The sequence below is a fragment of the Chamaea fasciata genome, unplaced genomic scaffold, assembly GCF_029207755.1.
Source record: "Chamaea fasciata isolate MVZ Bird 193981 ecotype frontalis unplaced genomic scaffold, bChaFas1.0.hap1 SCAF_14, whole genome shotgun sequence".
In the NCBI taxonomy this organism is placed as follows: Eukaryota; Metazoa; Chordata; class Aves; order Passeriformes; family Sylviidae; genus Chamaea; species Chamaea fasciata.
The window spans coordinates 10,627,867-10,649,739 of NW_027094099.1; the positions used below are offsets into that span (position 1 = coordinate 10,627,867).

Here is a 21,873-nt window from a genome sequence, read left to right on the forward strand (position 1 = left end):
TTCCTATGCTGAGGCCTTGTCTGCCACAGCATTAATCCTGCTAGGTTTTACTAGGAGTTGGTAATGTATTGATTGCTTGTGCGTTTTTACGAAGAAAATTGTGCTGCTGGTACAAAATAGTAATTTATTTTGTACCAGCAGCATCTCCTTTGGCATATCCAGCAGTTCTTTTGTAAAGGGAATGATACTCGTAGGCAGAAGATGCAGATATTGCTTTGTTTCAAAGATAATAGTATAATTACACAGATTTTTTTCATTTAAATGAAATAAAATGGAGTGTGCCTACCACAAATCCAGATAGAGTGAAATTATATTTACAAGAAAACTAGAATGAAAAACTGCTTTGTTGCAATAAATTCTACTTAATTGCAGTTCTGATTATAATGAAAATCCCACTTTATTAAAGACATGCAGAGTTTAGGGGGATTGGCAGAACTGTAAAAAGGTTCTACTCTACTTAAGGAAAAAAAACCCAACGTGATCCCATCCCAGGCGTGTGATGTTTAACGAGCCCTGTGGGCTGGCAGAAGCACTGTGTGTTACTGAAGGCAGAAAACCAGTGTCAGGTTTCAAACTACCCTGTAGGTCCTCAGGAATGAAGAGGCATCTGTGTTAGAGGAAGCCAGTCGCTCATCCCCTCTGCCAGTGGAGTTCCTAGTGGTCTAAAGAAAGGGATGCCCAGGACTCTTAAATCTTTTTGTCTGTTTTCCTCCTTATAAAACCTGAAGTTAGTCTGTTGGATTGGTTATGGCTGTGAACAAGCAAAATTAACGCTAAACCTTAGAGCGAAAAAAAAAGAATGTACTACTGGGAATTTCATCCGTTTTTTTAAAAAGACATCTTGAATATGCCTGCAGTCTCAAGTCTTCATTTGTTGGAGACAAAGTTCCCTATTTAGAAAAGATTTGACTGCCAAGAACTCCTCTTGGTTTTCTCAAGTGTCAGTTGACAGCTCCACTCAGTCTGAGTAACATGTACTCAATAGAGAAAAATACAGTTATGTTTATTATCAGTATTGAACATTTCTCCTTTGCTGTACTGGCTGCTGTCCCACTGACTTTGCATTTATTCTACCTGCAAAATCCCATCTCAGAGACAGCACCTTTGTTGTTGCTCAGAGCAGTTCCCAGGCAAGGTACTGGATGGAGCACAGGTGAGTCTGTGCATCCTGAAGACAGGCAGAGCACACCCCTTGGAGCCTAAAGAATTCTAGTGATGTCCAGCAGGTTCACAGACACCTGAGTGAGCTGTGTGAAGGTGTTGTGTGTGGCAGATGGCTGGGAGAACAGGGAAGGAGAAGGAGAAGGAGAAGGAGAAGGAGAAGGAGAAGGAGAAGGAGAAGGAGAAGGAGAAGGAGAAGGAGAAGGAGAAGGAGAAGGAGAAGGAGAAGGAGAAGGAGAAGGAGAAGGAGAAGGAGAAGGAGAAGGAGGCAGCTTCATACTGTCACCATCCAGTCTTGGAGGACTAAACTAGCACATATAGGATGCCCACTTATGCAGAGGCTGGAGAGCTGTAAGATAAAGATAACAGATGGCAGCAGGTAGAAAAAATTACTATGGTCAGTTAAGCCTGAACTGTGTCAGCACAAAAAATGTGTTACTAGTGACAATAAAAAGAAAAGTTTATTCCTAAACAAACGGAGGTTTAGGACAAAATGGAGATCTTCTAGGAAGCCTAGCACTGACTGAATTATGCTGGTTTTGGGCTGTACTCTCTTGCTTTGCTTGGTCTGTTTGTGACAATTGCAGTGTTGGTAGATCAAGCCATGCAAAGTTTGTCTGGCATAAAGTAGTTGGAAAACTTCCTGGTAGACTGGAACTTCCTTTTTGTCAGATGAGTCTGTTCAAATCCAGATGGTTCAAAGAAAACTGTCACTGAAATTCATATTCATAAGGAAAAAATGAAAACTGATAATGGAGTTCTGCTGTATTCCGATGCATCTGTAATCATCTCTAAAATAAAACTAGTGAGTGGTATCCACCAGAAAAAAGAGACCTAGCTGATAGATAGGAAAGAGATTAGCACTTACTGCTATACTTCAGGATCTTGCCGAATCACGAGAGAACAAGCAGTTTTAATAATATTAAACAATAGAACTACTGTGCCATATTTAAGTCTCCCAGAGTGCCGTGCAGTTTGACTGTTAAAATGCAGGCAGGAAGAATTTCCCTCAGGGCCAGAAGAATGTTGTATTTGTACTAAAGTGTCTGCTCAAGTTGGGGGGATGGAAAGTCAGCCACAGCCTGCCTGTAAAATTAATACACCTGAGGCGACAGCAGGCGAGTGAGAAGTTCCTTTCCTGTAAGACAAAGATGTTGGTAAAGCCAAAGACTGCATTTATTTGTTTGGAGTTATGTGAACCCCAATATATTTAATGCTCTGATTTTTAACACATCTTGGCTGATGGCCTGCAAGACTTACAGACCAGTTTCTTCCCTGTTGACTTGGCTAGCCTTTGCATCTGGGTAAAAGTTATTGCTGCCAACAGATGAGAGAGGACAGCACACTGGAACTTTTACAGCAGTGCTGGAGTACGAGGACGGGGTTGGTCCCCAGAGCTCAGTTACAGCTCTCCCAGCCAGTGGAATAACCAGACTTGTGTCATCTGAGGAGAAGAGGGGAGAGGAAACAAACCTCTCAGCCTTCTGGGAGTTGCTAGGCACACTGTTTTTATGTGGCTGCCGTTAAAGCATTTTGTGAGATAGAGTGTGGCTGGTCCTGATTGTAAAGGGGAAAACAGAGGAGTCTCAGAGTTGCTGGAGTACAAGGGAAGGAAACTCAGCAAGTTGCAATATCCACCCAGGTGTGCTGTTCAGCTGCCCATGAGGTACCATCTCACAGAGGCAATCACAACCCTTATTTACACGTAAACCCAGAATACCAGGGATGCCTGACTGCAGGACATTTGCTCTGAATTGCAGGGCATTCTATCTGATGCATTTTGCCAGAAACTAATAAAACATGGAGTTGGGTGCTAGTGCCTTAAAGATGACCTCTTTTTCTCTTCATCTGAAGCAATTCAGTTTCTGCATGTTGCACATTCTGTTCCTGTTTGAACAGCTGAAAATGTCCCTACTACTTTTTTTTTTTTTTTTCATTGATAAAGGCATCCATTTCTGTAACCTATGTATAGAAAACCATTATTACAGGGTTTAAAAAATTCTTCTTAAGTACAGGCTGGATCACTTAAGCTGCTGGTTTTCTCTTAGTGCAGGATATAACTACAGATGCTCCACAGCATGCCCTCACCACACAGAAATACTTGACTCTAGTTTAGTGAACAGCCCAGGGATTCAATATGGGGAGACCTCACAACCTCCAGACAAAGTTCTGTGCATATTTAGCCAGAATGGAGAAGTTCTTTCCAGCACTTTAAGTCAGAAAGTGGAACCTTAATGAAGACCCCGGTGAGCTATCTCAAATCTTAAGATTATGAAGACTTAGGGCAGTTTGAATTCTGTGCTGGTTTGTCAGAATAGGGTTTGGCAAAATGACAACCATGAGGCACAGACCAGCATTAAGGTTATTCACATGTGTTGTGCAGTGTATGATTCACATTTTTTTTCTGTTCTGAAGAGACATAGATAAAATTTCTTTCTCTAAAGAGAAATAGATGAAATTTCAAGCCCAGTGTACTTGTGCATAAAATGCAGGTCTAAAAAGGGTCTTTGAATCAGGTAGATGCTGCAGCAAATATAACTTGCTGGATTTGAATGGTTTTCGATGTGAGGACTGGTTTCCATTCAACTTTGTTCTCACTGGACAGAAAAGTCAGTGTGGATTAATGAGTAAATGGCTCTCTTTTTCTGACTTGGCTGATGTATTCCATCCCTTTTTACTGTGTGATTCATTGAGAGTGAGGACTCTTGTGTAAGTATATAGTGTGAGATTTGCAGAGTTGCTTTGTAGGAGTTGTATTTGCTTAGCTTAGAAACCTACAGTACTGCTGTGATTACCAAGATGTGACATAACTTGTTTGAATTATAACCAACACAATTTTGAATTTCAGACATAAGTGGGTGTTTGTTTCCCAGGTATCAGCCCCATGGTCCCAGTATTACCGGTGCCTGCTGCTGTAAGTTGGCCAGCAAGCAGGGGCACTGGACACACTGCCCAGGGATGCCAGGGCTCAGCACAAGGAGGGCTGGGGTTGTCTCTCTCCCTCAGTTCCTCTGAATCTCAGAATGAAACCAGCAACCTTCCTTTTCAAGTTTGGAGATCTGTGGAATTTTTCCATAGGCACGCTAAGTGATAGTGACATTTATTTTGTCACTTCAATATCCTATCATGAGCTAAAAAAAGTCCCCCAGTTTGTCAGCCTGTTCTGTGTAAAAGTTCAGACCTTTACCAGTGGCAGGGACTGCTGGCTGGCTTTTTCTGCTGTCATTGTAGAACGTGACCACAGTGGGCCATTCATCTGGGCCAGAGGCCATCCAGGCCTTACCACAGTGCAGATGAGAATACAAGTCACTTTGGGACAGCATCGTTAATTATTCCCAGCCAAACACAATGATTCACTTTTGCATGTGCTACGCTTGCAGTTTGATAACCAAAGTTTCCTGTAAAGCATAAAGGGAGAACTTACAAACAGTAGAAAGTGGGAGTTCTTGATTCTGTCTGAAGTGTGCATGGAGACAGCAAGTGTGATTTCCCAACAGTATTGCTGCAGTTCTCTTCTAACTTGGCTTCACTTCTTGCACTGAGGAAATGCAGTGGGCAGCCAGGCCCAAAACACAAACAAACAGACAAACAAACAGATGTATATAATAGTGGTTGGCATGTGTGGCAAGCTGAACATATAACCAAAACTCAGCTGTGCCAGGGAGAACTCTGGTGGAGCTCGGATAGTCCTTGTGTTCAGCGCTGTGTGCTGGCATTCCCCTAAAGCAGTCCCAGTCCCACCAGGGTGTAAATTTCCTGGTTTAACACAAAAATTGCCCCCAGGCTGAGTAATGGAAGAGTTTCTGGGTTTTGGGAGGAGTAAAGGTGTTGACAGGTCATTGGGAATAAGAAAATGAGTCCTGTGGCTGGTTACATGCCCAGAGAGAAGGGCCAGCATCCTGATGTGAGAGCTCTAGCAAGTCATTACACTCTATAAAGATTTTCTTCTCACAAAAACTGCAAGCTGTCTAAATTGTGTGTTGCTAATGATGTGGATTGGAGGCCAGAGTTGGGCTCTCAAGAGCTCATCTATGTAAAACAGGTTCAAAAACGGGAACTGAAACTTAAGAAACAGATTAAGAAAACAGAGGATGTGTTTTCCCATCACTTACTGTCTGCTGTATTGTTGCATGGCAGCATTGTGGATAATTCTTCTAGGAATCAATTTAAAATAGGAAATAGATAAAAAGAAAACCATGCCAGAACAAAACATCCAGTGATCTTCAGGCCTTGTTTTATAGATATAAATCTGTATTGTTTTGTTGAGAGAGATGCATCAGTGAGAACACGATTTAGATAAATCTAAATGCTAGATTTTATCAAAGCTCTGAGTTAGGATGCTACATTATGAGTTCAGAGTCTGTGACATTTGTCTACATATTTTATGAAAGAGGAAATATCAAGGGCTGGAGTAACTGGTTTCATCCAGGTTGAAGACCAGTTTTGGTAAATTTTAATCACCTTTCAAAACTCATGTCTTTGTACTTCAGCAAAGAATAAACTGACTCTGTACAGCACAGGGTCTTTGAAGGCCAAGTTTACCTTTGTCCTTGAATCTGTTGAGCAAAGGCAGAAACCTTGGACACTTTGTTCTCTCGTACTCGTTATTCAAACTGTTGTGGCTTCCAAACAATAAAAGAAAGAGCTGCACAGGGCCAGACTCCCACTTCATTTACACTGAAGTAAATCCAGTATTTTTTCCTTGTATTTGATGGAATTGCTTTGGATTTCACTGGATTTGCTAACCAGGTCGGAAATCAGTCCGTGGACTATAAAATTCATTTTATGCTCTGTACAGTTGTGCCTGTTAGGAAGGTCTGCTTGGGCAGCATTTTACGTTACTTGCACTGATGTTGATTGAGTTGGTAACAAAAGAGTGCTGTGGAAGTCTGCAAGGAAGACATGGACAGTGATGTCCAGTGTCTAGCAGAAAGCGCATGGAAAATAGGAAGCTGAGTCTTAAGTCATCTACCTTTCCTCGGAGAAAGAAATAGGTAAATGAACATGGATTGGGTTAGTATTCATATACTTCAGAAAGTGATGAATGTTATGGTAAGCAAAGAAAAATGTGAGAGAGCACAGAGAATTTCTTTTCCCAAAGTATGAGGTACAACGAGTCACAAAGCCTCTCTCTGTTGAGAAAAAGGAGCCATGCTGTTGTGACCTGGCTGGACAAGATCCTTTACCTTGTCATGCCAGTTCATAGGTAATTGTTTATTTCCCAGCTTGCAGCAGCCAGGAAGATTTGGCTACGGTTTCTGAGAAAGTATATTATCATGCAGAATTCAAATTTTTGCAATAAATAGAACCTGAATCAATGAAAGTTTAAGGGTTGGTATAAATCTCTCAGTTCACTTGAGCTTTTGTTTTCTGGGGTGATAAATCTATGCCAAAAATGGTAGATTAAGAGAAAGGATTTTTTCTTTTGTAAAATGAATCTCTGCTTTTCTTAGAATTACAGAAATTAAGTTTATGTTAACAGTCCTGTGGCTTCCAGCATATCTTGATAATGAAGACTGGTAATTCTTACTGTGATGAGTCAACTCATGCGGATTCATATCATGTACCTAGTATATGTAGAAAATATAAGTATGTATTTTAAAATCAGATATAAAATTTTGGTGATATCTTAAAACATTGATCTGAGGAAAATGATGAATTTTGCTGGCTGTATTCCGTTAGGACCAGCAGTGAAGTCATATGTCTAATCACTGCAGTTATTTGTCATATATTACAATGAGTCAGAGATTCTGTCTGCCCACTGAACACAGATGTTGCCCTCCAGCAGCAGCTTCCATCTGCAGTCCATTCAGCAAAAGTTCAAGGCACCTCTTTGTTCAAGTGAGCTGCAGGAAAGAGAAGCTGTGCTCACCTGGAAAAGGTGAGAAGAGCAGCAGGAGCCAAGTGCTGCCAGCTGCTCTTTAGGGAGAGGTACTGTCAGCAGGCCGGGGCTGTGCATGGAATGGTCAGCGTGGGAGTCATTCCTGTCACCAGCACAGCTCTGCTGGGGCAGGAGGGAAGGGATGGAGCACTGTGGATATCAGGGGAGCATTCCTGCTTCCCCAGGCACCAGCAGCTCCCCACCAGCCCCTCTCACGGGTGGGCAGTGCTGCAGCAGCTGCTCTGCTGAGTGTTGCCTTGGGCTGCACAGGGCTCTGCTTTAAAACATCCCACAAAAACTTCAGCTAAGAGGTGTCTTAAGAAAATCAGCCTCCAGAAGTAATGCATTTGCACCTCCATAGCAGGAGTATTGCATGGAAGTTAATAGCCTAAGGATTTTTTTGGGACTTGATTCTGCCCAAAATTTTAGGTGTGCTCTCCTCTCCAGTGGGTAATGGTAAGAGATATTTTGGAGAAAGCCAGGTTACACCACTTCTAGCAAATAGGAGACCTACAGGCTGCATAGATCTGTCCCTGTCAACAGCCAGGCAATTTATCACCAAAGGGTGCATGTTAATCAAGGTGGCTTTATGTCCACCCTTTATTCCTTTTGCATTTATTCATTGAGCAAGTTCATCTGAAGTTTTTCTAACTGTAGGAAGAAAGAAAAAACAATCCAGCAGTGATGAACAGACCATTCCTGTAGATTCTGTTCTGGTAAAATATGAAGAATGACTCATAGAAAGAAGTACTTTACCAGGTTACATCGGGTCAATGCTGAGTTTGTTGTACTTTAATCAGATCAGTCACAGTTGTGTAGGTCTGTTTTTAAAGCTTATTTCACTTGTTTTTATTTACCCAACATTCACTTTTTCAGGGCACTGGAAACATGGGCTATTTCTATCAGCATTTCAATGTTTGCAATGCAGCTGCTACAACACAGAGATAATTTCGGGCGTGTGCTGAGCTGCTCACAGTAGTCAGTGGATGACCTTTCCCATTGACAGCTGTCAATCACTTACGGCTTATGCTATTGCCTTAGGATGAATCCCACTTTGTGCCAGGGCCAGGCTGGTTCCACAGGACAGAAAATACAGTGTTCAGATCAGGAAGGCAAATTTGAGGGGCAGTAAGTGCTACCAGCAGTAGTTCAGGGATCAGGGAATGTAAAATGGCTGCAGTTGCTGTGTGTGTGTTTGAAGAACCGCAGTCACACACGCTGCACTTATGGACTTTGCGTCAGCAGCTCTTTGGCAACAGACCCAGCTCCATCACAGTCAATTCCAGGAACCCACAACTAGTTCTACCCCTGCCTTCTCAGACACTCGTCTCAATCTGTGCCTGCCTGGAAGGCTGTCACATGCCTAAGTTGTCTGCCAATCTGAAAATGTACTCGAGCTATTCGACTAGGAAAGAAATTCCAAGGAAGAAGTAGAAGAAGGTGTGAGTGAATAAAGATGCGTTTGTGCAGTTACTATATGTGTGAACTTTGGCTGGTTTGGTTTTGTTAGAAGCTTACAGCATTAGAGGTATTTTTAAAGCTCATTTAGTTCAGTAGTAGCTGAAAATTTGTGCTAATCCTTGCTGAAGCCTTGATTTTTGACACAATATTAATCAGCATGTTACTTCTCAGTGCTACCTGCAGCACACAAAAAGTTTAAATTATTAATCAGGTTATTCAAACAGATTTCAACAGGATTAAGAATTAACTGGAGTTCACCAAAATTTTTCCAGCTGAGATGCACACCAAGGCTTTGATTCTACTCAGGACAGCAAATTCATGTGTAACAAGACAGGTTATCTCATCTGGTCACTTCTTGTGACTTAGGCATAAATGGTACATAGACAGGTATTTTCATTGCAGCAATAGCCACAGATTTCTGGCAGAAAAATGTTTTTCAGGCTCAGTCCTTTAAATACTTTGATGGCTATTCATTCACAAACTTCTTAAAAGAAAGATGCATCTGAAAAGCAGTAACTGGCAATACTGTGTTTATCTCATTTCTTAAAATTCGCCTTGGGCCAGAACTGATAGTCCAAGGGTATACTGGTGTGGTAGACGGGGTTTTGTATTCCCCCAGATGCCAGTGGAGTGTAGCTCTGGATCTGACACTTCAAGCTCAGGCCATTGTCCGGTGACACAGAACACTCGCTGTTTATGCTGCCAGGTAGAGTGTAAAGAAAGTCCAAGGTTTGATTTGAAGTACAGTTCTGGACAGAGAAGTAACTGTGAGAAGGCATCTTTTAGGTATCTTCTACTCAATTGACATGCCATCTCCATGACCTTCAGGTATTTCTTCCGATCTTACTGACTCAGGATGATTAGTTACTACTGTTAGTGCTGCAAAACCAGTAACACTGGAGCAAAGAGCTGGATTCTCTCCTGCTGTGTGTGTTATCAGCAAAAGTCTTTGCTTTTCTGTAGTGCAGATTTTGAATAATTGGATGACGTACCACAGGGAAGAGTAAAGCAGCTTGAGTTTTCCAACTGAAGAGAGATTTTTGGTCTCAAAATCAGAAAAAAATGAAATGACTGGATTGTATTTAAACGAAGCCAATCTGACCAGTATGACTGAGTAAATCTGAAACCCCTCCATGTCATTTTAACCTCAGCTCTTAAAGGCCCACTTAAGCAAGACAAACACTGGCTTCTGGCATGCTTCTGTAGGCACTATGTTGCCATTTTTCCTTGACTTGTGTTCGTTGCTTATTTAATGTGGCAGTGATGACTTCCAAGTTGATAAATAAATAAAATCACAAATGACATACTCTTAGGGCTGAGCAATGGAGCATTAAGGTCACAGAAAGAGTGGAGTGTGCAGTTCTGAAAGATTTTTCTGTGGGATGTGCTGATGATTCTTTAAAACTCCTTATAGGAAAAATTATAGGTTGCAAAGCAATAAATCTGATTTTCGAGTGCGGTTTTAATTTTGAAAAAGAACAATGTAAAAATGCCACTTTTGTGTTCAACAGCCCTTTTCTTTTAGTGTTTCAGTTCAGATGTGTCTTACATTTACTGCATTGCCAAAGATTATTTTCTTCTGTTTTCTTACTTCAGCTCCTTTTGTCGAGTCTATGTGACTCCAAGGACCAATGGTTGGACTTTGTTTCCGATTTTGAATGGGGAACATTGTTATTCCTGATTTTTAGCTTTTATTTCTGGGACAAGAGGTGAAAAATATTTAAGTACATTGAAAGTGCTGATGCTTGCCTGGTGGGAATTCTCAAAGGACCACACCTGTGTAATCCTCTTAGCGTGTCCCTCTGTATTTATGTGTTTAACTCCTTTAGAAGTAGTCTCATACCAGTTGAAGAGTCATTCATGTTGAAGTTGGATTGATGATATAAAAGAGTAGCAGTTGCCACTGCTACCTGAACACTACCTGTGCAATTGCCCTATCAGCCATTTGACCCGGTGCCCTAAAGACCTATTTAATTGCCCTGACACTCCTCTATTCAATCTCATCACTGCCAGCCTGGAGTATCAGCAGTGGGTAATAACCATAGGGCTGAATCAGCCCAGGGAGTCCCTCAGTGATGTCCTGTACCCAGGCCCCAGGGAGGCAGCAGACCTCTCTGTGGGATGGGTCTGATCAACACATGGGGCCTTCTGTTCCCCTCAGAAGGGGGTCCCCCACTACAACTGCCCTTTTATTTTTAATGTCAGAGATGGTGATCCATCTGACAGATGAAGTGTAATGGGGAGGCTCACTGGGCAGATAATTTTCTTCTGTGTCTTCTATCTGGCTGACCCTCTAGCTCCAGGGCCTCATCCCTATTCTGAACTGACACCTGCATAGGTAATGAGGGTCAGGAGGAATTTTTATTACCTCCCCACATAGGGACCCATCTCCCTTTCATCCACCAGGTGCCCTTCTATTCCCTGACAGTGGGAGGCATGGGAGTCCTCTGACTCTATCAAGGATGGGGGGGGAAATTCCACCAATCTATTTCCCTTTCACTTTCCCTAATAGTCCTTAGTCTTTCAACTTCCTCCCTAAGCTGGGCCACCAGTGAAAGGAGATCATTTACCTGTTCACACTGCAGGCAGGCTTCTTCTGCAAGGCCCCTGCTACCACTGATAAGCTCAAACGCTCTGCACAGGAAGGGGTCTGGACAGACACATCCTTTTTGGAGGGTTCTGTTTGGCTACATACACTTTTACTCACTGCGGCTTTTGATCATGTAAAAACCATTACTGACAAAAAAAAAAAACCAACCCAACCCAACCAACCAACAAAAACACAACAAACAACAACCTGAAAACCCCACTAGCAGGAGGAAACCTGCCACCCTGCCTGTGTGAGCTGTTTGCCCACTCTGGGCACCGCGCTCCCCTCTTCTATCACCCGCCCGCCCTGCGCCTGCACAGCCAACGAGTTCCTGCATCCCAAACTGAACTGTGGTACTTCAGCAGAGTCTGATGTGGGAATCCCTGACATGTCAAAAGCATGACATATCACAGAGTTTTTGCAGGGTTTTTTCAAACAAAGCTGTGTGCTGAGTACATGCTCCATCCCAACGTGTTCGTGAGTTCTGGGACCTTCCCTGGAAGGAGTGGGTGGGCAGCAGGGAATGTAGCAAAATGCTCTTGGAGAAATGAAATCAGTGTTTCTGTAGCACCCTTGGGCACCTGGTAAATGTGAAATTCGGGCACCTGTTACATTTGAAATTCTAAGAGAAGAATGATATATTTTTGCATTTCTCCTGGAGCTTTAATACTTTTTTGGACTTTAAAGGAGCAGTTTTAAAACACTTCCATGTTTTGCAGAACAGCTGGAGTGATACAGAGGATACAGAAAAATAAAAATCTGTCTCCCAAACTTTCATGACTAATCTGTTAGTTTACATTAAAAAAAAAAAAGACTTGAAGATTAACTTGTTATTTCTAACTGTTAATGCAACTTAGCATATAAGTTTACAAAACCAGAATAAGTCCCTCATGAAGATGCAGCCTCATAATGATAGCAATATATCCCCCAGATAATGGTAGATAATAGAGATAACAGAGATATTTTTTCTTCTTCCTTAGGTATTATTCATTAATAAATTCCCTTCTTATTTCTTGTAGGCACCGGTAACAGATGTGCAGTTTGGCCCTATGAGACTTCATCAAGATCAACTTCAGGTAACACAGCAGTTCAAACTGAAGTCTTGATTTCTAAAATATCACAGTTGTTAGCTTAAAATTTATGACTGGAACTTTTTGGATTATAGAGATCTTCACAGGGTATTTTGCTCAGGAGATAATGTGCACATAACAGATTTTTATCATGACATTCTGTCTATGTGATATCCTAAAAACCCTGCCTGTTTTCTCCAACCATCTCTCAGCTCATAAAAACAGAGCTATTTTTTCTGCTATCAGTTACCTTGTATTAAATTTAGTTTGTGCTTCATTTTGTATTTTACTGGTAGTCAGATTCTTAATCAAAATCTCATCAAACTGATACCAACCAACCAAACTTGCAGTATCATTAAAAAAGATATGAAATGAGCTTGGCAAAATATATTTTTTATTATTCATTACTGACTGACAATAATTAATACTCTTTTATCCCTTCATGTTTTATGTCATTTGTCCCCTTACTTTGCCTGGGATGGACATGAGGTTTGGAGATACATGACTCCTTTGGACTTCTTTTGGAAATTCTCCCATATCCCAAGGCATACTGAACAAATGATCACCCAAGATGTTCCTCAGTCAGTAATTGCAAAAATCCTCAGTAGAGGCAATGTGGACCTAATAATTTGAAAATGTCTGTCTTAAGAACTGCAGTTTGACACCTTCTTCAACCACTGTCAGAACAGTAATATCATCAAAAATCAGATCTTAGGACATCCTCATCCAGCTGTTCCCCAAAATTAGAATAGCCCTTCAGTATTTCTGCCACCTGTATTGTTTTTAATGATTGTATCACTTTTGTCCAGTCATAGACCACTCTGAAATGCTACTGATTTATTCTGGTAATATAGCTGGCAGGTGTGAGGGAAGGAGAAGGTAGGCAACATCACATTTTTGCCAGAGTCAATCATACAACTCAGATCTGCTGACTTTCTGTGCTATTGTTGAAACCCATTTTTCCCCCCTTAAGGAGCGTTCTCAATTAACTTCACTAAATATAACCCAAACTATGACATCTTTTTGCAAACAGTTTTGCAGGTTGCTATAAAAGGAACCTGAACTGAATGTGTGCAAAATCCTTCATTCGTACAAAAATATACAGTACATGGAAATGTTAAGATTCACTGGTAGACATTTCACCTGGTCCAAAGTGTAACAGCACTGGAGTTCCTAAAATCACGCAGAAGATAAACAGCAGTGGGATGTGATGTGACTTACACATGCTTCACTTTGCCTGACCAGAACTTATCTGAGTGTGGTTTGAGTCAACTACTGAAAGACTGGTCTATTGTCTTGGGACAATAGACCAAATGCTGGCTTAGTTACCCATCTTTCCCAAAAGGCTGCATGTGCTGAGCCGTCCCCAAAATCAACACAACACAGATCTGTAGTCTGCCATGCTGTATTCTTCCAGGCAAAAGAAGTTTTCTTCTGCAAAACATTATCCTGACACAAAGCACAATCACATCAGCAAGTCTTCCCTAGCAGACTTTGTTCATCTTCTGTACTGTATTAAATCCTGGAACTGGAAATACATTTTAAAGGAATTGGGCCTTATCATACTTTTAGTCTGTAGGCATTGTGTTGATTTTAAAAAGGCTTAGAGAGATTAGTTACTGGCAATTACACGGCAAGTTAGGACAGAGCAAATAGTGGCTCACAGGTCTGACCTCCAGGTCTGGATTTCAGCTCTGATAATCTCCTTCTGTGATATAAATCCCATGGCAGGCTTTGTGTAGGAGTCACACGGGGACACACTCCATATACAGTGGCAGTGCTTATGATTTCAGTCTGGCATGAGTTCCTTTTAACCAGAATTTGCAGAAACCTCACAGAGTGGGCAGCATCCAGTACTTTGGGGAATTAGGATGAGATGGAAAGGAAAGCAGACTTTTTGTCATGCCACTGAAGCAGCATTAAATACTGATTCACACTAGATGAACTCTGGTGGTTCATTTCATTTCATTTCATTTCATTTCATTTCATTTCATTTCATTTCATTTGTTTATTTTTTAAAATTTGTTTTCCCCTTTTCTGGAATATGATCCTGGCAAGAAAAATAAACCCCAAGAAAACGGTTGCATGTGAGACAGTTTCGGAGAAGTGGACTCACTGTTGGTTCATGCACACTGTCTGAAACACAAGCAACTTGTCTCAGCTGATTGCTTCAGCTCTTTTTGTAGATAATGACAAGAGAGACAGTTCCAAAACTTGTTTCTCCCATGTGGATTACATGGCTCTGGCATACTGTTTCACCCACTTGAAACACCTCTGTAAACACAGAACTATAAAAGAACCGTGGTCTGCAGAAAGCAATTCTATGGTAAACAATGGATTAAGCCTCAAAAGCGGCTTTAAAAAACATGTTAAGAACAGGGAAAAGTCACCGAATCTACTGTAGGTGTGAGATTTGTTTGTGATGATCCACTGCCTGTCTTCACCTCAGGTACTTTTAGTGTTTGCTGAGGAGGACGAGCAGAGTAGCGGGTTCCGCTGGGCGTGTGACAAGGCTGGATTTCGATGTCATATCGCCAGGACACCTCAGTCTGCACTAGAATGTTTTCTAGATAAACACCATGACATTATCATTATTGACCATAGACATTCCAGATACTTCGATGCAGAAGCATTATGCAGGTAAGCACAGTTTCAGTGTAATTAATTCTTAACAATATAGTTAAGACATTATCAAAGTTTTTTTGCTTTTATGTGACATTTTTATAAACTCTATCCAGCATTGATTTTTTCAGTTTTAGACGGGTGTTCACTGGCAGCATCAAATACTGTTACTTCAGTGCTTTATATCTGATAGCAGCAGCATTTTTGGTTGTGTCCTAGGGTCTCTGAAGCTCCATCTGTCTTGGAGCCACAGCATACAAATTTGTTGCTGTAATGAACTGTTTGGTATATTTTTTTGTTTTCTTTTGTTGTTTGGTTGTTTGGGTTTTTTTCAAATACCTGGTTCCTTGTTTTCCCACTGAATCAACTGCAAAGATAGCATGTGCCACCAAGCACCTTAGTTAATTCATTCGCTTTATTGATGTTCTAATTTTTTTTCAATGTCACTTCCTGTTGAATAACTCCCAGTGCAAACAGGCAATATTTGGTGTGCACGTTTCCATATCTACAACATTTGAAAATATGCTATGAAGAGCAAAATTTCATACAGATTCCAAAAATAATTTTAGAAACTGCTGTGAAGTATGAAAAAAGGAGGAAAGGATTTGGCTTTGTGAATGTCTCTACAAAGAGATGACAGGCAGCAGTGCCTTGCTCCAGTGACTTCGCCCTTGGGAATGTGTCTAGACTGAAAAGTCTGTGGGGTGGAGTGGCAGGGTCAGAGTGTGTGCCCTGGGGGACTGTGGTGGGGGAAAGGCTCTTCTTGCTGGACTGAGGCAAGTAGATAAGATCTTTGTCAGGCCAAGACTAGGTAGCAGCACTGTTCCCCTTGTTCCATTTTTACCGATCTGTCCCAGAATTCAGTAAAATGCACCTTAAATGAGCGAGGCCGAGCCCTTCAAGCAAGTCCATTATACGCTGTTTCAGAGAGGATATTTTTTTGCTATTCCCCCACTGAGAGTATTTGAGTTATAGATTCATCTGTGTTCATCTAGTCTCAGATATAATTTACTCTCCTTTCTTAGCATCAAGCTTGGATTTGACTTTTGTTTTGTTTTTTACATGATTTAAAAGAGATATTTTAAGAAAAGTGCTGTCTGAAGGTTCTGTAAAATTATGGTTTCTGAAATGTGAGCTTAAAAAAAATTTAAATGGTTTGCTTTATATTTAAAGGTCTATCAGAACAACGAAAGCCTCAGAAAATACAGTCATTATTTGTGTAGTACAAAGGTAAATACTCATATCTTTACTTTCACCTGTGATCAAAACTCTAAATCTTACCATCGCAAAAGTAAACACTACATTTAAAAAACTGAATTAGAACTTCCTGTGCTAATAATAATGTTCTGTACCTGAGTTTTTACTATCCTTGACCATAGGATTGGGACAGAAATTATTTTGATTTCTTGCTTTTTACTTAAGAATCTCACTTTGAGTTTTGTTTTGGGTTCCTCCTTGCACTCCCCCCCATCACTGCAGGCTTTCAGAGTATGTTTCAAACAACTTCTGCAACATCCTGTACAAAACTATCTTGCAGATCTGTGTTTTGAACCTTTCTTAATCTGCCTTTCAATGTGGTTAATCTCAGCTAAAACCAGAGATCTGCTGAGTAGGAAAAGTAATATAGAACAATTTGATCAGTACACAGTAACATCTGATCATGGAAATTTTAAAAGAAATTCTGTATATTTAATGAAAGGAAATAACTGGAAGATCATTTCCTCAAAGTATAATTTGGGAATGGCCATTTCTCAGAACACATTAATTCTGAAAACCAATTCTGAGGTGTTGAAATTTCCCATTAAAAATACACTATCATCTCCACCAAAAAAAAAAAAAAAAGACCCTAATTAAACATTTCAAGATCCAAAACTTCCCGCATAAATAAAAGCTATTGTGCTATCTGCTAAACAAGACCAGCTTCAATCTGCTTATTTACAGAAACTTCACATAATGGCCTTTCTTCCAGATTCCAGCCATACATTCACATATGTTGAAGGCTCTTTTAACAGTATAGCCAGATTATTCAGATACTGCATTTGGGAATGTGTCCCAAATGTGACTTACTAGAAGGCAATGGGTAGACAACACTAGAAAATCCGTCTTCATTCAGGCACCTTGAGCTGCCCATCTAAAATTTGGTACATTCAGATAACAAATAATTCCTTAAAACTTTGGCTATGCAGACTTTTGGGTGCATTTCTGACTAATGACAGAATAAACAACAAGGATCCAGTATAGAAAAAGTCCAATGATCTAGCTCATTAATTGGTTTCCTTGAAGAGGTTTTTTTTGATATAAGCAGCTCGTTACGTGCAGGAAGGAAAATAACATTTTGGCTTATCCATGCCAAAGATGAAAGCTTATAAAAATACAAAAAATATGGGTTTTTCCTATATTCCGTAAGGATCTAGCAGTATTAGCCTCAGTGTGACATCTGGGGTACAAGTAGATGAATGGATTTTGAAATTTGGTCTGAGTTAATTACAAAAACAATCTCTGACTTATCCTCCTTGTTTCAAAGGCACACTGATCGTGAAGAGTCATCAATATTGCCCCTGATCTCTGCTGGCTTCACAAGGGTATGTGATGTACTTGGCTGGCTTGCTCTGACTTTTCAAAATTGTCATGCAAGAAACTCTCCAGAAGTTTGGCTGTCAGTCACCATTTGTGTCAGTGTTCCAACCTGCAGATCTTTTTTGTGCTGCTCATTCTTCTATGTCCCAATTCTGAACGTTAACATGACACTCTGGGGGATATAAGAAGAGGGTCTGAGACTTCTCTACTTCATACATGTATTTCAGATTAAATACATGATCCTTTCCTTGAAAAGTTGACATTGACAAATTGATTAGTGGCTGTGGCAGAGCCAGAGAGCAACTTTCAATGAACAACAGAATGTGCTGTGGGAAATGTCTTCTATCAAATGCCAATTCCCATTGTAAACAGGCTTCACACACTGTCAAGTGCTATTAGCTATTGTTTGGAGGCACCTGAGAAGTATTGCACTGAATCTGTTCCTTGGCAACTATTCCATCTGAGCAGAAAAGGTACTTATTAATGCATCAATTAAGTGGGTACCTTATTGCCTTCAGACAATAGAACAAGAATGGGCCTGATTTATAACACGATTTCAAATATTTGTTTGCATGCTCTCCAGATTTTTGCTGTCCCATCATATTCCATTTGCACCCATTTGCTTATTTCTAGTAAAGTTCCAGTCCAGGAAATGTTACAGCCTGAAGATAATGGCATTTATATGAACAGAGTCTTTCCAGTGGGCACATAAGTAATTCAACACAGGTTCTGAATTATTTATGGATCAGAGCCTTGGAGATGGGGCTAATGGCAAAGCATAGAAAATTTTGTTTAGCAGCTTTGATTGTGGTGGCTTACCTGTGATAATCAATCCTCTCGCCCAAACTATCCATGTCTGTGGGAATTTAGGGTGAACAAAGATTTAACATTCAGGCTCATACATGGTAAACATAAAATGTTTTTTCAAAAGTGAAAGATACTGAGATCAACGCTATAAAAGCCCCAAGGTCAATAAAGGTGTATTTCACAGGAAATTTTATTTTCATCTACATAGACAATTCGGGATATTAGCAATTGGAAACTCATAATAATTTCAAATTTTAACTACTTGAGACCAAACATTTTTTTTCACTGTTATTTTAAATAAGTAGCATGAAAGCTAAAAGTAGTTTTTAAAAAATACATTGATCCTGCTGATGATCAAAGGTTGGTTGAACCTCATTGCCATGAGGACCTGTCACCTTTTCAAAATCCAGTAACTTGAAAAATTTTGCTAGTACAAAAAATAATCTCTCATTGCTAGTGTCCCAGCATGTTCATTTTTGGCATATCTACTCCGTTGCTTGTTCTTTAGCAAGCAAAAGAAATCAGAGCTTCAAATCCTTGCAGACAGGAATGTGTATTAATGAAATATTTCTAACTTTTTATTTGCAGAGATACATAGAAAATTCTAGTAGAATGGCCTGTTACAATGAGTTGATTCAGCTGGAATATGGACAGGTGCAGGCACAATTCAAACTAAGGTAATTTTACCAAAAACATTATCAACAAAGAATTTCCAGTTTAGCCAGATCCTTAATAGAGTATTTATTTTAATGTGCAGTAGTTAATTATAGAATGTCAGTTACCTGAAGAAAATATATTAATTGTTAAACTACAACATTATTCAGTATGATGTTGTAATTCTTTATTATCATATATAAAAAGAATTAAGTGGATAAAATTTTGGTTGCCTTTTTCTATTTTCTCCAGGGCATGTAATTCATTATTTACAGCATTAGAGAAAAGTCAAGAAGCCATTGAGATCACAAGTGAAGACCATGTAATACAGGTTTGTTCCAGTCATAAGTACAGAAAATTGCTCTATATTTTGTTTTGCCTGTGATTACACTTAGTCTTTCTTACAGCACAAGAATCTAATCTAACTTAATGGTTCTAAAAGATTGAAGTGAATTTAGCTGTAGAGTAGAATTTTCTCCATTTAAAGTGTCTGGCACAAGCCAAATAAATTTTATGGGAGATTGTTGTTTCTGAATGAATAAGGATTTACTCTCTTGTTTCTATTTTTTGTATTGATTTTTTATCTCAATTATTCATTCCTTCTCCATATCAAGAATGAATGTAGCTACTGGCTTATGTGCATTGTTTTCCAAAATGTTGTATGCTAATTTGATGCTCTTTAAAATCTAATGGATATTCTATCCAAGTAATTGTACTTTTCTTTTCCTAAAATCTGATACTGTTTGATATATCAGAATTTTTGGGCCAACTATTTTTGAATGCAATCCTCTCTTAGAAATTTCTTTAAGACAGGGAAAAGAAATTGTGCTTAGTTTTGCAGTTCAGAAAACCATCATCTTTTTAAAAGAGTTAGTTCCATCCCTAGCTATGAAGCAGTGATGAGTGATTTTATTATCAGTAAAGAGCTTGAGTCTAAGCCTCTGGGAATTATAACATGCATGCAAATTGTACCTTCTTGGGCCCAATCTTGACAATGGCAACTTCACTGAAGGATGTGCCTTCTTCATCCCTTTTACAAAAATAGCAGAACACATCCTGAAGTTGTTTTAAATACACTTTTTTCAGGTCAAATTTTGTCCCTCTGCTGACAGCCCCAGCGTATGAGAGAACTGACACTTGCAGAAGTCCTGAAGCTCCAGCAGGCACAGCCCTTGCTCAGGGAGGGGAAGGAAGGGGTTCCTTTGGGAAGGAGCTCTTAGTGGAGAACCATTAGAAGCAGAGTGGCACCTTTTCCTTTCTCTCATATTAAAACATTGTAAGTTGTAAAGGCATTCAGATGCTGCTTTGACAGGACTGTGCCTGTAACTCAGTGAGTGAGAGGGCCATGAAGGGGTGGGCTGTCAGTACCAGCCTTCAGCCTTACTGGGCAAGGGCCAAAAACTGTGCTGAAATGCAAAATTCACTTCAGGGAGAAGCCTGCTTTATTAAATCCCACATCTTCCACTCTGCTTGGCTGGGCTTTGCCTGGACAGAGGAATAGTGCTGGTTTGCCCTTACACAGAATAAGATGGTGAATTTGCCAGTAGATATGGATAACGTTCCTATGGTATTCCACCATCCAGTTTGTGATTTCTAGTAATGCTGAGGTAGATTGAGGTTTATTGGTTTGGGAACTGACAGAGCCCATTTTTCAGGAATTTATGTTGTCTGTCTGAACTCTGTGGATATGTGATACTCAGCTGTTTGCATAATTTCCCTCTCTTTGCTGACATGCCCACACTCTGCACAACTATTCTAGCATGAAAATTCCTGGTTTGCTTCACAAAGAAAAAAATGTGAGCATCTCTCTGAGGAATAGTACATGCAGACATTTATTGCAGGCTGGGAAAGAGATCTCTTGGTTAAGCAAACAAAACAAGGGATTCTGTTGTGCTTTAAGTACACTGTTGAATGGGTATTTGTTTTTTTTTATTTCACAGTACGTCAATCCTGCTTTTGAAACAATGATGGGCTATCAAATAGGTGAACTAATAGAAAAGGAATTAACAGAAGTGCCTATAAATGAAAAAAAAGCTGATTTCCTAGATACTATTAATTCCTGCATAAAGATAGGAAAGGTGAGTAATGGCATTGTATGACTTATATTTGCTACCTGTAGAAGTTATTGTAGTCCAGCAATGATACGCGTTGGGACTTGCAGCTTCACAGACACATAGCAGTTGCAACTTACTTAAAACAAGAACAGGAAGTAAAAAATTGTTCTTTTTTTAAGGGCTTATTTCTCTTTCCTTGCTCAGTAGAGGTACTTGTTTTACAAAAATAAGTGACTTGCTATGTTTCTTTATAATTTATGCTGTTCATAGCAAATGGTGTGGGAGTACTGAAGAAAAATGAGATGGATGCACATGTTATCTGGTGCTGTGTAAATGAGAAAAGTACCATATTGAAGGATTTCATCATGAAATGTGGAAGCTGATTTGCAAGTTGAGAATGTAAAAATACCAAGGAGACATTTGCAATATCACTTGAAAGTGATAGGCAGTGTCAGCTGCCAGCAGCCAATCTGTTTAATTCCCTAATGGCATGGGAGCTGCCTAATGGATTTCCATTAGAAATGTTCATTGCACCGAGGTGAGCTGGTTTCTGCTGTCATTGAACATGACACGGTGCCTTGTAGGGAGAAGGTCATGGAGGTCACAGAGATTTGGGAAGGGGTGTGTTTGATGATGCCCCATGGCCCAGGCTCAGGAAAGCTGGCTGTGTCATGGGAACTGTCCGTGGGCAGCAGCACAGCAGTGGCACGGAGCAGGGAGATTCCAGAGTGAATCATGGCACTCTGGGTCTAGGCAGGGATGCAAAAGCACAAATTCAGAGTTGTGGTGAGTTGTGCTCTGTAGGTCAGGGAGCTACACAGCACTCAATGGCCAAAGCCGGGTGCAGATTCCATGTGCCTTTCAAGGAGATTGTGTCACTCAGTTCCACGTGTGCTGGCCCGTTGGAAGAGATCCCAGCAACAGGCAGTAGTTTGGATTATGGTGCTTCACACCTCTGTTGCCTGACTGAAGTTATCTCACTAAATGTGTGCAATA

The 21,873-nt window shown here is 40.3% G+C and overlaps 1 protein-coding gene across 7 annotated transcripts in view; it reads left to right on the top strand.

The window, feature by feature from the left end:
• The window catches only part of PDE8A (phosphodiesterase 8A), a 150,084-nt gene that overhangs the window by 100,451 nt on the left and 27,760 nt on the right, over window positions 1–21,873 (top strand). For all 7 annotated transcript variants that reach the window (XR_010723081.1, XR_010723080.1, XR_010723082.1 and 4 more), the window contains 7 exons: window positions 12,113–12,169; window positions 14,613–14,803; window positions 15,959–16,015; window positions 17,310–17,367; window positions 18,758–18,846; window positions 19,076–19,154; window positions 20,764–20,901. Coding sequence is in view for 1 of the 7 variants with exons in the window: in XM_066196698.1 (XP_066052795.1) it covers window positions 12,113–12,169; window positions 14,613–14,803; window positions 15,959–16,015; window positions 17,310–17,367; window positions 18,758–18,846; window positions 19,076–19,154; window positions 20,764–20,901 (669 nt within the window). In the remaining 6 variants the exon portion in view is untranslated. The remainder of the gene's footprint in view (window positions 1–12,112; window positions 12,170–14,612; window positions 14,804–15,958; window positions 16,016–17,309; window positions 17,368–18,757; window positions 18,847–19,075; window positions 19,155–20,763; window positions 20,902–21,873) is intronic.